The 18,599-nt window shown below is 32.2% G+C and overlaps 1 protein-coding gene across 1 annotated transcript in view; it reads left to right on the top strand.

The window, feature by feature from the left end:
- LOC111054938 (exportin-2) overlaps positions 1-18,599 on the top strand; it is a 92,971-nt gene that overhangs the window by 55,837 nt on the left and 18,535 nt on the right. The window contains 1 exon segment of the mRNA XM_039437290.1: positions 5,119-5,279. Within this exon segment, the coding sequence (XP_039293224.1) occupies positions 5,119-5,279 (161 nt within the window).

The following is an 18,599-nucleotide window of genomic DNA, read 5'->3' as shown; positions in this document are numbered from 1 at the left end:
TGGTTCAGTCTTTATGTGCCATTTAGTCGCGACATTGCATAAGAAATACTGTATACGGGGACTGTAAACGAACCAATAACACAGAATAGATGGCTTTGCTTGATGTACCTTATTGGGCTATGAAATGGTAATCATTAAAATGTTCATAGGCATAAAATAATCCAAGAAAATGGCGAAAGTAATTATACGATCAATTAATATGTTTTGACAGTAAACAGAGTACATAACACAGTCTGGAAAATTGGATTTTGTAAAAAATACAACACCCGACTGCTCGTGTGATTGAGTAGGGCGCGACTACCGGAAGGTTAACAATGTAGAAATAATCGATGGTGCCTATTCCAAATTCTGGTCAGTTCAAATAACTTTTTCAAAACTAAATCATTCAAAATCCAGTGGTGTCGGCCTCTATAGTGTGGTTCACTATATAATGGCAGCAGTATTTCTGTAACAATTCAAACACCCCGCTCAAATGGATTAATTTTTAGAATAGCGGAGTCATCACTCAGGCCACCACATTGGACTTTTGAACTGGTGAGCTGAGAGAGTGACGACCGCGTAGAGACTATACTGGGAGAACGTTTTGAGGCGCGCTAGAGGAAGGTTATATTGAAGAATAATTGGTTTTAGGAATGTGATTGAAGTGTCATTATACTCAGGAGGGAGAGAGAGATATTTGATATTTATCAAATATATCTTACATTGCCAGGTGTGACAAAACCTATGGCAAACACGAGAGAGAGAGAGATTGATTGATTATTTGCCTTTATTAGGGCGGAGTTAGGACTCCAGGTCCTCTCTGCCACACAACCGTTTACAAAGTAAGAAAAAAATTACAAAAATAATAGATTACATAAGATTGATGGAAATAAATAAAATTCTTAATCAAAATAATTTCATTTATTTCTATTAATCTTATTACATAATATGTAATATTATAAGAGAGAGAGAGAGAGAGAGAGAGAGAGGAGAGAGAGAGAGAGAGAGAGAGAGATTAAATATTATAATGGAATTTGTCAATGGAGAGTGTTTGAATTCGTAAAGTTGTGTATTTATTCCATAATCATCTTCTATATAATAAGAGAGAGTAGGGTTGTGTTTGTTCGCATCAAAACATGTCAACTTGTGGATTGCATACCGGAAAAATGGGAATGATTTAGATTTAGATCTCCAAATTTTGCACATAGATTCTAAATATCAATCTCGTGCACCTCGAAGCCCAAATTTCATATAATATAATAATTATCATACAAACATATATTTCATGAGTTGATCAAATTTCTGGTTGTGGTATTGAATTCAGTTGACTCAATGACAGACACCTCTATTATGCTTTCTCATCTGAGCTTAGACCTTCTAACCTATTACAATGTAAGTTTCAAAATAGAGATGGTCCCCATGTTATTTAAATGGAGTCACTTTTACTCCCTAGGGAGTTTTTCTGTTTTTTACTACCGAGAGCGAAAAAGTGACACTTTAGTATTAGGTTATAGTATTAGGTTTAGTATTCGCTACTGCTTGACAAACTATCTAGGGCTGGTATAAGAGGTGTGCCTCAGAATTGGTTCAGATCATATTTGAGTAAAAGACTGCAATATGTTGCCCTGGGGGATGCCAAAAGTGAGATCCTGGAAGTGGACTGTGGGGTCCCGCAGGGTTCAGTACTCGGACCAGTTTTATTTCTCATTTGTATAAATGACCTTTTCTCAGGTAATTTTAATGGTATTCCAGTTTCCTTTGCAGATGATACTGCTTTCTCTTATTGTAATACAGACGTGCAAAACCTAAATAAAATTATGCAAGAAGATCTGAATAGCATGCTTTCCTGGTTCAATAAGAATGGCCTAGCCCTAAACCTCTCTAAAACCAAATATATATTATTCACATTGTCTACTCCTTGGCAACTCCTTCACCCATTAAAATTTCATACAATTTCTTGTAGTCAAATCAATTATGATTGTGGTACTGTGGCACAAACTGATTCCATCAGGTATCTAGGTCTGGTAGTGGATGAGAAACTCTCTTGGTCTCATCACATTTGTAAATTAAAAAATTATCTCCGCCATATTCTACCACCTTAGAAAATTCATTCCTTCAGCTGTGCTCAGGCAACTCTATTTTGCTCTGGTGGATTCCAAATTAAGTTATGGCATTAGTTGCTGGGGATCCACCTACAAAACCCATCTAGCACCTCTAATTGTGCTTCAAAAAGCCATAGTACGGTGTATGAAGGGTGTGAGCAGGATCGAACACTCTTTTCCTATCTTTCAATTTTTCGATTGTTTGCCATTGCGCTATAAATATGTTTTCAAAGTCTTATCATCCTTTTACATGTTATCAGGCAATCGAAGTCGGCAAATGTTCGAGAATTATAATGTATACAGAACTAGAAGAGTAGTTGAAAATTTAGCTAGACAGAGTGTATAACACTTTTTTTCAGAAATCCTTTGTCTTTTTGGGGCCAAAGTTTTCCAACTATCTACCTGATTATATAAGAAATATTGAGAACAAAATACTTTTGAAAAAACAAATATCAAAATGGCTTACTGGATGTCTGTCTGAAACTATTGAGAGTTATTTTTCTGTAATTATCTGATTCCCATTCTATTATAATACTTATTTTACCTTTTTTGCACATACCAACTTGAAAGAGAAAGATGTGTGAGTGTGTGTGAGTGAATGTAGCATTAAAAACTTTTTTCACTGACCTCCTACTTGCATACAAATTGTAAATAATTTAGCAAGTAGTATTTTTATTTTGACAGGAACTAACTGTATAGAAGTTTATATCTTTATTTCACTGAGTTGTGTTTTTTTTGTCAAAATAAAAAACAATTTTATTTGATTTGATTTGAGGTTTCAGGGAGTACTTTAGACAGTAGGTGGAGGAAAAAGAAATTGTATTATACTTGTCCATATGTATCAATTCTTGTGTGAATTAGGCCTATGATTTATGCATCAATGAATTCATTGTTCTCAATTGCCCTAAAGTATTATTATGTTAATATTTGTTTTGCTGTGTCATGTCTGGGTGTAACCTTCCAATCAATTTTTGTATTATTCCATATTTGATGATTGCAAAACGTTGTGTCAAGTCATGATTCATGGTTGATTATTGTTCTTTTCTGTAGATATTGTTCTGTTGAATTATGATTATGTTGTGTTAAATCGTTATTCATGTTCGATTATTGTTCTTTTCTGGTTGATATGTTCTGTTGAATCTTTATTATGTTGTGTTAAATCATCATTCAAGTTTGATTATTGTTCATTTCTGGATGATATTGTTCTGTTGACACATAATTATGTTGTGTTAAATCATCATTCAAGTTTGATTATTGTTCATTTCTGGATGATATTGTTCTGTTAAATCATGATTATGTTGTGTTAAATCATCATTCAAGTTTGATTATTGTTCATTTCTGGATGATATTGTTCTGCTGACTCATAATTATGTTGTGTTAAATCATCATTCAAGTTTGATTATTGTTCATTTCTGGATGATATTGTTCTGTTAAATCATGATTATGTTGTGTTAAATCAATTTTTGTTATAATCTATATTTGATGATTGCAAAACGATGTGTTAAGTCATGATTCATGGTTGATTATTGTTCTTTTCTGGATGTTGTTGTTCTAAATTTATTGTTGTATAATTTCATGATTGTTCCATGCTATATGCATCGACTAAATTGTTGTACGATTTTATCTATACATGTATGTACTGACATAATTCTTGGACATCAGAGACAAATAAATAATGTTCCCACTTAATCTATAAAATAGTTCATTACTATATCCCCTAATTTTGACCCCCTCTCACAAAGAGAACATTACATTTATGTAAACATTTATTTATGTTTACATAATTTAGTTTCAAAGGTGCGTACAGAGTTATTTATGTTTATTTTATTTCATTTATTTATTTATGTAACAAACGACAATTGGAGTAAAAACATTGGTAGATAGAATATTATGCGCAACGAACACGCGTTTCTTCAGTTGCTATGTTTATCATATCTGTATTTGTACAGGAACAGTGTGCTACAAATATAAATAAGCTAATGAATTTAAAGCGAAATGCGCGTGTTCGTGGCGTATGAGTCTGTACGTACCTTTAGAAATGACGTTAATTCTTCATTGAGAAACAAACCTCAGATGATCGTTTCTAAGATCTTTCCCGTTGATCATTCTTACAAAATTCATTGGCAGAAGCCCATATCATAGAGAAAATATAGCATAAAAAGATATCACATGGTACAGGTCGTTTATGTTTCAAAGTTCAAGCCCATTTCTGTCGACTACTGTCTGTTATTACTGTTGGGGTGAGAGTGTAAGAACGGCACAGTATGAGAGACTACCAGCGTCACATAGCTTCTAATACTAGGACAATCGGCTTGAGTTAACAGTGAAGTTTGGAACATCAACGCCCTGTACCATGGGATATCTTCTTATGCTATCTTTTCTCTATGCCCATATTTAGTGCACTTTCTCCGGAGCCTTAAACGTGATCTCTAAGGCTCAACTCACACTACCTCGACTCTCGACCTTAAGACTTTTTCGTTCATTGTCACTACTTCAGTCCCATGCTACTCCATTTTCTAACCTTACTTTATTAAAAATGTAAGATCTAATTCGTCAATACATAGCATGTAACAAATTTTATAATAATTATTATGAATATATTGTCTTATCTAATTCTTATTATTGTCTTATCTAAAATGATAAAACATCACTTTCAAAAAACATAACCTCACTTTCATGAAAAAGGCATGATACTACCCAAACCAAGTCGAGGCTCGACCAACATGTCGAGTCGACGCTCAACTCAGTCTCACAGTCGTGAGGTCGCGGAGACTAGAATCGACTAGTCTGAATGTCACCATTTGGAAACACATGCTGCGTCGAGAAGAGACTAGAGTCGCAGTCTCTTCTCTACTTGAGTCGCGTAAGTGTGAGTTGAGCCTAATGCAATTGTTGTATTATCTGTTAGATCTGTTTTTATTTGAGCCTAATGTAATTGTTGTATTATCTGTTAGATTAGTCTTGATGTATTGTATAGAAGCCAGTTCTTGAACGTGTTAAGCAATTTGTTAGATGTGTTTTGATTTGTATTGTGTAGGAGCCAGTTGTTGAACGTAGTGATAAGACTGTTCGAGCAGCCTGAGGATGATTCCCTTCACGCCGATGACCACTTCATCCAAGTTGACGACACGCCTGGCTACGAGGCCGCATTCGCCCAGTTGGCTTATGCCCCGAAGGGACAACATGATCCACTCTCCAGTGAGTCACATATCTGTATTCATTTATTTACTCAACAAAAAACACATAATCATCAAATAATTGGAAAGGGAAAACAGGTTTATAGCCCTTTCTATCCCATTCCAGACTCTGATTGAAAATTAGCCCAGAATAGGTTATGATTTACAGTTATTTTGCAGTTGATATAAGCGATTATACTAAAGCATAGAGTAACAATCGCGTAAGTAGATATCCCATGGTATAGGGAATTTATGTCGCAACTTTTACTGTTATATCAAGCCGATTACTGTCGAATTTTACTGTTTTGTTGGGGTGAGAGTGTATGAACGGCACAGTATAAGAGACTACCAGTGTCACACAGCTTCACGGGAAAGAAATCACATGAACTATGTTGGTGTTTCGGATGGACACGTTAAAACCGTCGGTCCCAGCTGCCTAAAAAGCAGTCGTTACGTCATGTCAGAGGCCCTGAAATTGATCAGTTGCGACCTGAAAACTCTGACACCAGACCTGAGCCAGCCAGGTCACTCGATATTATTATTATTTTCTTTACATGAACTATCGGCTTGAAATAACAGTAAAAGTTGCGACATAAACACCCTATACCATGGGATATCTACTTACGCTATTGTTTTTCTATGACTAAAGCCAGTTAAGTCCCTCACACACACACATAGATTTTTGTTTGAAACGGGATTTTTATTTGATTGGAAACGGGAAAACAAGCGTATAGCCCTTACTATCCCATACCAGAATTTTGATTGAAAATTAGCCCAGAATAGGTTATGATTTAGAGTTATTTGCAGGTTTGTGTGTGGGGCTACACACACACACATTGATTTTTGGAGGTTCGATTTTTTCCGTCCTGAAGAATTCTACCAGATCAAACAGAACTTGACAAACATCATCTGTTTTATCTAAAAGAATTTGTAAGGACGGCAAAAGATCTATGTGTGTGTAACTATAGTCTGTCCAAACTGCCATGAGCGCTGAAAGATTAAACCGACCTACGCTCCCCTATGCGCAGGCACAAACGCCCGGCCTACCTGCGCCATTGATATACTATGTAAAATAAGTAGTATACAGGTAGGCAGACCGTCCCTTTACACTCACACACAAAAGGAGACTGCGCTTGTGTGTTACTAGTAGGACGGTCGGCCTAATCCTTCAGAGCTCATGCCTGTTTGGACAGAGTATAGGGGTCGCCGCCAACCTGTCTTCCCGACAACTAAGCTCTTCGCAATTTTAATAATAATATTCGTATGTCTCTTATTGGTGGGGAGTTCCTGACGGAAGTTCCACCTCGTCTGATTATATCATTTGGGCCTTATGACTGTCATACTTCAGCCGGGACCAACAGTTTAAAGTGCCCATCCGATAACACGGGAGTGACCTGTTCAAAAACTTTTGGCTCTGAGTGGGTTTCGCGTCCTCTTCTCGACCTGAGTCGCGTAACTGTGAGTTTTTTTTTTTTTTTTTTAAGATTACGTCCTAAAGACTCCAGTCATGGAGTATAAGACAAGTCATGTTATTACATAATAATTTTAACACTAAGTAGTTCAACCTAGTTTAGGTTTGAAAGGAATTCTTGTACACTATAAAAAGCTCTATCAACTAAATATTTTTTAATTTGTTTTTTGAAAATCTTCAAATCATCATTACTTTTCAAGATTTGAGGTAGCTTGTTATAAAATTTCCTACCAATATAATCTGGTTTTTGTTCAAATAACCTACTATTGTGGCCCATTATATGATAATCTGCTCTGTTTCGCGTATTACACTCATGAACATCTGAATTCTGGATCACACCACTCGTTTTCACATGCATTACAACTTCATATACATACAAAGATGGCACAGTTAGTAGACCAAGCTTTTTAAATAAAGGCCTACAAGAGTCTAACCTATTCACTTTCTCTATACATCTGAGTGCCTTCTTTTGAATCTTAAACACCCTGTCCATATTTTGTTGAGATGAATTACCCCATACTAAAATAGCATACCTAATATGAGATAGTATAAGTCCATGGTAAGCAGTTAACAGTAGTTTTTTATCATTCAGCCTAGCAAGCTGCCGCAGGAAAAATACTCCAGATGATATCTTATTACATATCCTCTCAATGTAAGGATGCCATGTTAATTTCCTGTCCAATAAAATTCCCAAGAATGCTACTTTCTCTTCTTGGTCTAATTCATTTTCCTCTACAAACACATTTATTTCTCTATCCTCTTCTGAATTATATTTACTTTTGAATTGTAGGAATTGACATTTCTTACTATTTATTGTTAATTGCCTTTGCTTCAAGAATTGGACAATTGACTGTACTCCAGTAAAAGCATTTATTTCTAGACTATCTAATTAATAATTGTTAAAGATAAGCGATGTGTCATCAGCAAACAACAGAGCTCTGTGATCTTTTAACTCTTTTGGTAATTGGTTCACATACAACAGAAACAGTAAGGGACCCAGAATTGAGCCTTGAGGTACTCCAGCCTGGACCTCCAGTTTTTGAGATTTAATTTTTACTATTTCATTCCCATCCACCTTGGTAAGCTCAACACACTGGTTTCTACCTATGAGATATGATTCAAACCATTTTAGTTCTATACCATTCACACCTACAGTTTTTAGTATTTCCAATAATATTCTATGGTTCACACAATCAAAAGCTTTGGATAAATCAAGAAATATTGCGGCTGCCTTCTCACCTGAATCTATTATATCTATTAGTCTTTCAACAAGGGATACTATTGCAGTCTTAGTAGATTTCCCTTTCTGGAACCCATGCTGTTCATCACATATGAAATTGTTGAAATAGTTGAGCCTTAGGGTGCCAAGGGCATTCAGGATATATTTAAATAGGACATCTTCTATTATCAAATAATATTGACAGTCTCTCAGGGGTCTGATAGGGAATTAAGTGCTTGATAAAGAATGCTTAATTGCCTTCGACCAAGTATTTAACATTGAACAGTTCAAATAATGTTTGAACAGTCCAAATAATGTTTGAACAGTTCAAATAATGTTTGAACAGTTCAAATAATGGTTGAACAGTTAAACTAATGTTTGACAGTTCAAATAATGGTTGAACAGTTAAACTAATGTTTGAACAGTTCAAATAATGTTTGACAGTTCAAATAATGGTTGAACAGTTAAACTAATGTTTGACAGTTCAAATAATGGTTGAACAGTTAAACTAATGTTTGAACAGTTCTAATGTTTGAACAGTTCAAATAATGTTTGAACAGTTCAAATAATGTTTGAACAGTTCAAATAATGTTTGAACAGTTCAAATATCAGTTTCAATTAGGCCACAATCCCCTTCTCTTAAAGTGTTTACTTATAGAACTCGGGAGAATAAGACTCAAGAAATGGAAGTAGATTAACTTTATTCATGTAGAATCATAAATATTGAAATAATGATTATAGGCTATACATTAAAATCAATATAATACTATATTAAGAATATGAATTATCATTTATTTCAGTATAAACGTCAAAAGTGATTAATGAATGGATTGATATCAAGTAAAAAGGGTAAAAAAATTATAAAACTATAACCTGTATCAGTCATTTATGTTTCACAAGAGTAGAATATTAGACAAATGAAAGGCAAAATTAAATATGGATTTTCAACTGAGACTTCTATAAAAATATTTATATCTCAGGCACACAAATAACTTGGTTACAATAAATTTACTGAAAAAACTTGAGAGAACAAAGATTACAATAGATGGCCTCCTCAACACCCCTTAGCCAACCCGTTCCACCACAGTTTAATTAATTATAAAAATTAAATTAATTTAATTACAATAGAAAAATATTTATTTATTCATTGAATCATTCAGAATTACACAACTTACAGAAAAGTACCACAGACTAACTTACGCCCAAAACGGTTCCAATTCTAACTTATACAACAGTCCAAATGTAGCTAGAGGTTATGTGTCACTTCAAAATCTTCAATTACACGTAATAATAATAGAATTAGAATAGAAAAATGACTTTATTTCTCAAACTTTACTTACAAACTAAAATCTAATCCAAGTTTACAATAGCTTCCTCAACTCTCCTTAAAGTCAACTCAAAGTTGCTAAAAATAGACAAATATCTTAGTTGAAATAAATTCTCCCTCAAAATGGAAAGAACAAAGTTGAATCAAACAAATCTAATTGCAGGCAAAATACATATGAATTTCAAGTGAGACTAAGTTACCGCAAAAATGTATCTAAATTCAATTTTTCAAATATATTATTTCTTAGTAGAGTTGATGGTGATGTTGTGAAATCTCTCCATAATAATAAACTAAACATTTTTAGTGAAATTTGACAATATCTTTGTTTTCTTATTATATTATTTCTATTGAATAGGATAGTCAATGTAGCCAATTAGTTGAATTGTTGAAGATTTTTGACATGGGAAAAAATTTGTGATCAATAAATGTGATATATAGTCCACCTGCCATTAGCTGAGCTATGGTTGAGAAAATTGATGAAATTAATATACTGTAGATATTTTTAATGAATTATGATAGCCTACAATTGTGATACAATGATTATAAAATCTGAATTATGATAGCCTACAATTGTGATACAATGATTATAAAATCAAGTTTGCTAGTCAAATTGGGAAATTATTATTAATTATTTTGACAACAAGAACTGAGTTATGGCTTGACCAATTGAAGAAATTAGTATTAATATTTTTTAATGTTTCATGAAGTGGTAATCTAATTAATATCAGGCGAATTGATGTTAGTAGGATATGAGAGTAAAGCTGCGTTTACACTAAAGTTATTAACAAAATGTTAATAACTTAATCCTTATAGATTTTATTAGATTGAACATAACTTATCATACACATGATGAACATATGTGTTTGTCAAGGTCCGTTCAATCTAATAGAATCTATAAGGATTAAGTTAACATTTTGTTAATAACTTTGGTGTAAACCCAGCTTAAGTAAAGCTCTGGCTTGTCAATCTCAAGAAATAAGTACTATTAATTTGACAACATGAGCTGAGATATGGCTTGACAATTTAAATAAATTAGTATTAAGTTTTTGATGAATTATGAAGTAATTAATATTAGAGCAATTGATGATAGTATGATCATAGAATTATTAAGGTTTTAACTTGTCAATTTGAGGAAATTTGTATTGATATTTTCAAAATGGATCATGAGACAATTTTTATTAGAGGAATTGATGTTAACATGAATATTGATTTGATATTTATATAGATACCTATTCAAAACAAAATCAACCATGGCTCAGCTTATAGCAGGTGACAAATTTACTATAAATTGACTTACAAACTAAAAACTAAACTAAGTTTACAATAACTGGCCTCCTCAACACCCCTTAGCCAACCCGTTCCACCACAAAATTTAATTACAATAGAAAAATTACTTTATTAAAATTCACTTACAAGCTAAAAACTAATTTAAGTTTACAATATCTGACTTCCTCAACTCTCCTTTTAGTCAACTCAAAGTTACTTACAATAGACATATATCTTAATGAAAATTCTCCCTCAAACTTGAAAAAACAAAGTTGAATCAGACAAAACTAATTACAGGTAATATGAATTTTCAAGTGTGACTCGCAAAAATTTATCTTAATAAATTTTTAAATAAATCAACCAGGGTTCAGCTTATAGCAGGTGAAAAATTTACAATAAATTGACTTACAAACTGAAAACTAAACTCTAAGTTTACAATAGTGGCCTCCTCAACACCCCTTAGCCAACCCGTTCCACCACAATTTAATTACAATAAAAAAATTACTTTATTTATTAACATTTATTTATTAACTAAAACTAATCTTTGTTTACAATACTTTGTTTACTTCCTCAACTTTCCTTAAAGTTAATTCAAAGTTACTCACAATAGAAAATATCTTAGAGAAAATAAATTCTCTCTCAAACTGGAAATAACAGAGTTGAAATCTAAAAATAACAATTTCACAGTGAACTTTAGTGTCAAAGTCAAAATAAATCAACTTACAAAATGAAATGAACTGTTAACCAGCCAGGGCTCTGCTTATAACAATTTAAAATTGTTCGTTCTATTCCAATTTATATTTTCAGATTGATGATTTGGTATAGAAATAGAAATGGAAATAACCTATGTATAATATTTGGACAATTTGAAATTAAATTAGGAAATTGAAGAAGTTTTGGCAATAGCCTGGTTTTTCCGATTATTGTATTGTTCGTAACCTAATAAATAAATAAAGAGTACAGTTACAGATAAAAATTACTAACTAAAAAGAACAAAATTTAGAATAGTTGGCCTCCTCAACTCCCCTTATAGCCAATCCGTTCCACCACATAATAATAGACAAATTACTTATTTAATTATAATAGACAAATAACTGAGTTATTTAGTTAATATAGATATGAAACAAATTGAAATCCCCAATTTTAATTCAACTATACTTTTAAATTCTAAACAATAAAGTATAAAATTTGAAAAAATCTAAAAAGATTTTGAAAACAAACGCTTATTTAAAACTTATTTCAAGCTTATTCAGACAATATCAAATCAATGATAACTGTTATAAGCTGAGCTCTGGCTTAGTTAAAGTTATTATAAATTCTCTCACAAACTAAAGTTTACAATAGCTGATAACATTAAAATCAATATATCACTATCGTAGGAATGAGAACTTTAATTTATTTCAGTATACACGTCCAAATAGGTGAATGAATAAATTGATATCAAGTGTAAACGATAGAACAATTATAAATGTAATAGAACAATTAGAACAGTTAGAACAAATAGAACAATTATAACAGTTATGTTTTACAAGACTACAATATAACTATAGTGTGGTCCACGTTATAATGGCAGTGAATAAAGATAGAAGAATAGCGATGCCGATTCTCTGCATTAACTAATTATATTTCTACACATAAACATATGTTTTCTGTCAAAAACATAATTGTCTTCGTTGTGGACCTAGAAAAAGATAGTACCACCGTATTTGTCGAATGATAGACAAGGATAGCAAAACCAAAGTTGATCAAATACTGTCATTATAACGTGGACCTCACTATAGAATATCACAAGAGTAGAATATAAGACAAATGAAAGGTAAAAATAGATATGAATTTTCAACTGAAACTTCCATAAAAATATTTATATCTTAAGCACACAAATAACTTGGTTACAATGAATATTGGTAACAAACTTGGAAGAACAAAGTTTACAATAGATGGCTTCATCAACACTCCTATAGCCAACCCCAACCACCTCTAAATTATTACAATAGACAAATTACATAAAAACATAAATTAATTATAATAACATAAGTACAAGAATAATTTGACATAGATTAACGTACAATAGTCATGAATTATTTCACAGGTTAATAAAGTTTTCTATCAAATTTCATTATTATCTATTATATAATAAAGGAAAGAACTGGCTTATACACGTACGGGATAGAAAAAATATGTTTGACGCATCATCACGTCTGAACTACTGGACTGATTAACTTGAAATTTTGCATATAGGTTCTTGATTAACCGGGGATGATTATAGGCCTATTTTCAATTCTTCAAGATTTCATTATGTCAAGTTTTAAAATGACCCATGTGGAGCACGGGTTACCTGTTAGTTTTGAATAATAATATTATATTATTATAATTATTAGGGAAAAGTAAGTAGGAAAACTTTTTGTGTAGTTGAGAAGTTGATATTGTGGTAATTATTCATATTGAATGAAATAGACTAAGAAATTCGCTATAAGTAAAAGATTTAAATCTGTGGTTTTTGACAATTTCTTACTCTTTTTCATTCATTAAATAGGGAAAGTATGTAGGTATTATAAGTTGTCCATCACATGCCTGACATAATATCCAAAACTATAAATAAATGACTAGTATGCAATAAATAACTCCTAATCCCAAAGATTTCTGACGTCACACTCAATATAAGTGGATATTATGCAACGAATAACCACAACACATGCAATGCATATAACAAACAACCACTATGCTATAAGTGATTAGTATGCAATAAATAACTCATAATCCCAAAAATTCTTGACGTCACATTCAATATGAGTTGATAGTATGCTTACAAATAACCAGAACCACATTCAATACATAGAGTGAATAGTATACAACAAATAAGCAAAACACAGTTTGTTCAAGATACAATATAAATCAGGCCAAGCATACACACATAAACATGTAGTGAAAGATGTGAGTGTGTGAACTCTTGAGAAGAGAAGTCGCAATGAATCTGGAACATACTTGAGAAACTGAGAAATTGATAAAAAATTCATTCTTAATAATTAAGAATGAATTATTCATTCACTCATACAATAAGTACATAATTGAAATGATAAGGAGAAGAAAATAAGGTAACCTTGTGCTATTCCTCTCCCAAATTTAGATAACACATAGTCCTAAATAGGTTCAGTCTTGTAGTTGTTCACTTCACAAAACCCAAATCTAGATGCTCTAAAACCAAACATAGAAGAAATATTTCACATATTATAGGAAATATTCAAATATGTCGATAAAAAACTCAACTTGTACAGGATGAAACATAGATCACTCAAAGCATGCATACAGTAAACATAGAGGAATCGATGTTCAAGAAGATGAGCTGATGAATCTGAAATATATTAAAACTGAAACAGAATAATTGAATACAATGTTGATAAAAAACACAATTTTTTGAAGATGTGACATAATAACACAAAGCATGCACAAAGTGAAGATGAACTAATTGCTGTAATGTGTGTTTATTCGAGAAGAGATGCTGCGATGAATCTGAAACGAATTTGAGAAACAGAGCTATTGAATTCAATGAGTAATATCGAAAACAATAATATTTTATTGTAACAAATAGCTGTGATTGTGTGTTTATATGAGAAGCGATGCTGTGTTGAACCTGAAACAATCTTAAGAAACAGAGCAATTGAATACAATGAATAATATCGAAAAGAATAATATTTTATTGTAACAAATAGCTGTGATTGTGTGTTTATATGAGAAGAGATGCTGTGTTGAACCTGAAACAATCTTAAGAAACAGAGCAATTGAATACAATGAATAATATCAAATACAATAATAATATATTATTGTAAAACAGTGAATACTATTAATATTAGTTACTATTTAAATGCACACAGTGAATATTTGTGAATGTGTGTACACTTGGGGAGAGACGCCACGACGAACCTAAAACTTACTCAAGAAACAGAAAAATTTAATACAATGTTGATAGAAGATTATGAACTACAACTTGGACTTATCACTAAACTTAACTAACACTACCTGAAACACCAGGCATGTCTCCTGGTGACGCCTTACTGCATCTATGATAGTATTTTCAATTATATTAATATTGACCTTGAGAGGTTGTGAATGAAAGTACTACATAATTTCGCTCCTGGGTTTTGGAAGATTTTGTGTTATAAATAGTCACGGATTAGTACAAATTTTGTGTTTATTTCATTATTGTTTCTTGATTACGTTTTATCATTTTGTTTTAGATTTTAATTCTTAATTCTATTTTAATAAGCCAAACACCGTTTAGAGGTTAGTTTGAGGTTAGGTTTTCGAGATTTAAAAATAAACATAGATAGTTTACTTGACTAAAATTATAACCAAATTAAAATCCTATCATTTATAAATCAATTATTATTATTGCAAGTAATATAATTTCTTAGATAGGAAGATGAGCTCAAGTAAAACACCGAAGGTTATAATAGAAATGTAAACATAGCGGGAGTACTTACGCGTTCCCAAAACCAAAATTCAAAAACGCCAAAACCAAAAACCCCAGTTCTTCAAACTACTTTAGCCGAAAAAGTTGCTCAACTACAAAGTAGCCACACTAATTTAAAAACCAATTAGAAGTAACTCTAAAAACGTCTGAGGAAGAAAGGTTAGGGATGGTAGAAGAAATTAAATCTTTGGAACTGATTATAAAATTACAAGATGAAGACCATAAAAAAGAAATACTAAATCTAAAAAATCAATGTAGTCTAATGTCGGAGGAAATAAAGAAACTAAAATCTAAATTTGATAATACTAAATGTATGATAGAACCTCCGTCCAAATGCAAAAAAATAGAATCTAACCTAAATGATGGGAAATGCTCTGAAAATGGTCGAAATAAAACGTACAGTGAGGTTTTGAAGACAGCAACCAAAAATATAGCTGAGGGAAATAAAGATAGGAAAGGGAGAGTTCTGCTACTGACGTCCAGTCATGGACGTGATTGCAGTGATCTCCTTGATAAAAGATTAAAAATAAATTTGATGTCCAATGTTTTTTCAAGCCAAGTGCATCAATTAATGCAGTTGTAGAGTCAGCTAGGGAACAAACTAAAGACTTTGATGAAAATGACTATCTAATTGTACTGGGTGGCTCAAATAATATAAATGAACCTAACTTGAATCATCTTCCTCAAGTAACAGAAAAAATCAAGGAAATTGTGCCACTCAGCAAAAAAACAAACTTAATAATAAGTACTATTCCTAATAGGTTTGATAGGCCAGAATTAAATGAAGCAATCAATTCGACAAACAAATCAATCCATAATACAATCAACAGCCTAAAAAATAAGAATTCTAAACAACTGGGGATTTGTTTTCTAAATGAAAGGCTGAAAAGACATAACTTCACTAATCATGGGTTGCATCTAAATCGATCTGGCAAAGTAATCTTTTGTAATAGATTGGCAGAGCTGATTGAAAGCCGTTTGCAATCCTCTGGTTTAAAAACAGTCAAAAAAACAAATAACGATTTTTTAGTAAATTGGCTCAAAACAGGGAAGGGAAATAGCTACAAATGCTAGAGATAGAGTAGCACAAGATGGTAAGGTTTTTAGTATTTATCATCAAAATATTCAGTATCTTCGCAACAAAATTGACAGATTAGAAGTATTTCTTAAACAGGAGGATCCTGACATTGTTATTTTCACAGAGCATGGCTTAAAAATAAAGGAAATAAATCAAGTTAGGATTCCAGGCTATTCACTGAGATCAGAATTTTGTAGAATAGCTCATAGAAGTGGTGGTGTATGTATATTCACTAGCAATGCTAAACATACCCAAACTTATGAACTGGATTTTGTTAAGAGATTTTCTGTTGAGATGGATTTAGAGGTGACGGGACTAAGGTTAAAAATTGATGATCGATTTGAGGTAGTAGTGTTAGGTATCTATAGGTCACCAAATGGAGACTGGCAAAAATTTTGTGAGCTGCTCCATACACTTTTGGAAATTACAACCGCTCGTTTCACAAATGTTATAGTAGTAGGAGATTTCAATACCGATTTTGCCAGGCAGGATAAAATGACAGAGGATATTAGAGATATTATTAATATGAATAATTTAGAAATTAAGGTCCACGAATATACAAGAGTAACTCGAACTTCACAGACAATTATTGATAATATCCTCACAAATATAGAAGGTTGTAATGTCAGGTTAGGTAGCTCAGATCTATCAGATCATAACTATCAAATTTTAGATGTTAAGTTGCAGGGCCAGAATCCAAGCAGAAAAAAAACTTTTGTGAAAGAAATTCAGCAATATGAGCTAGAAATATAAATTGTTTGAAGCAGAAACTGCTTCAAGAAAATTGGAGTAGTGTTTATAACAGTTGTAACCTAAATTACAAATATAAGCAATTCATTGATACTCTAAGATTTCACATTAGTGTATGCTGTCCGATAAAAAAAGTCAAAGTAAAAAGTAAATTAAACAAAGTAGATGAATGGATAACTGAAGATATTCTTACTCAAAGAAATATTGTTAGGGAAGCTTATGAGGAATTTAAATTAGTGAGGGATGTTCCGAGTGAGGTCAAATACAAATGTCTAAAGAAAAACAGAACTATGCAAAAGAATTGAGGAAAGCTAAGTGTAAGAAAACAGCTGAAATATTAACAACTAGTACCAATTTTAACTCTGCTGTTTGGGAGGTAATTAATAGAAATAGGAGAGCAGCTCAAAAGGATACAGTTACTAATGTCCCTAGGATAATCGATGAACATGGAAATTATATGGATGATAGTATAGACATTTGTAACTTTTTCAATAAATATTATCAACAGGTTGCATATAATCTCCAAAAGTCACTGAACACTAATACTTATAATACAACTACATTAAATGCTGAGCCAATTGAAAAGGTATTTAAATTTCATCCATTATCAAGAGATGAGTTGTCAAGAATAATAAAAAATTTGAATAACAAAAAAACAGTAGGATTGGATGGGGTCTCAAGCAAAATTTTAAAAGAATGTGAAAATGAATTACTGGACCCTTTATTGCATCTCCTTAATACTTCACTAGAGCAGGGTATTTTCCCTGATGATCTGAAACAAGGAAAAATTTTGCCAATTTTCAAGAGCGGTGATTCTGAAAGAGTTGAAAATTATAGACCCATTAGTATTCTAAATGTAATAAGTAAAATTTTTGAAAGAGTAGTTTTAAATAGGTTATTGATGCACCTGGAAGAAATTAATTTCATATGTGATGAACAGCATGGGTTCCAGAAAGGAAATCTACTAAGACTGCAATAGTATCCCTTGTTGAAAGACTAATAGATATAATAGATTCAGGTGAGAAGGCAGCCGCAATATTTCTTGATTTATCCAAAGCTTTTGATTGTGTGAACCATAGAATATTATTGGAAATACTAAAAACTGTAGGTGTGAATGGTATAGAACTAAAATGGTTTGAATCATATCTCATAGGTAGAAACCAGTGTGTTGAGCTTACCAAGGTGGATGGGAATGAAATAGTAAAAATTAAATCTCAAAAACTGGAGGTCCAGGCTGGAGTACCTCAAGGCTCAATTCTGGGTCCCTTACTGTTTCTGTTGTATGTGAACCAATTACCAAAAGAGTTAAAAGATCACAGAGCTCTGTTGTTTGCTGATGACACATCGCTTATCTTTAACAATTATTTATTAGATAGTCTAGAAATAAATGCTTTTACTGGAGTACAGTCAATTGTCCAATTCTTGAAGCAAAGGCAATTAACAATAAATAGTAAGAAATGTCAATTCCTACAATTCAAAAGTAAATATAATTCAGTAGAGGATAGAGAAATAAATGTGTTTGTAGAGGAAAATGAATTAGACCAAGAAGAGAAAGTAGCATTCTTGGGAATTTTATTGGACAGGAAATTAACATGGCATCCTTACATTGAGAGGATATGTAATAAGATATCATCTGGGGTATTTGTCCTGCGGCAGCTTGCTAGGCTGAATGATAAAAAACTACTGTTAACTGCTTACCATGGACTTATACTATCTCATATTAGGTATGCTATTTTAGTATGGGGTAATTCATCTCAACAAAA

This window comes from Nilaparvata lugens, chromosome 11, assembly GCF_014356525.2.
Source record: "Nilaparvata lugens isolate BPH chromosome 11, ASM1435652v1, whole genome shotgun sequence".
Lineage (NCBI taxonomy): Eukaryota > Metazoa > Arthropoda > Insecta > Hemiptera > Delphacidae > Nilaparvata > Nilaparvata lugens.
The sequence above is the reverse complement of the archived record's forward strand: the minus strand, read 5'-3'. Positions and strand labels throughout refer to the sequence as shown.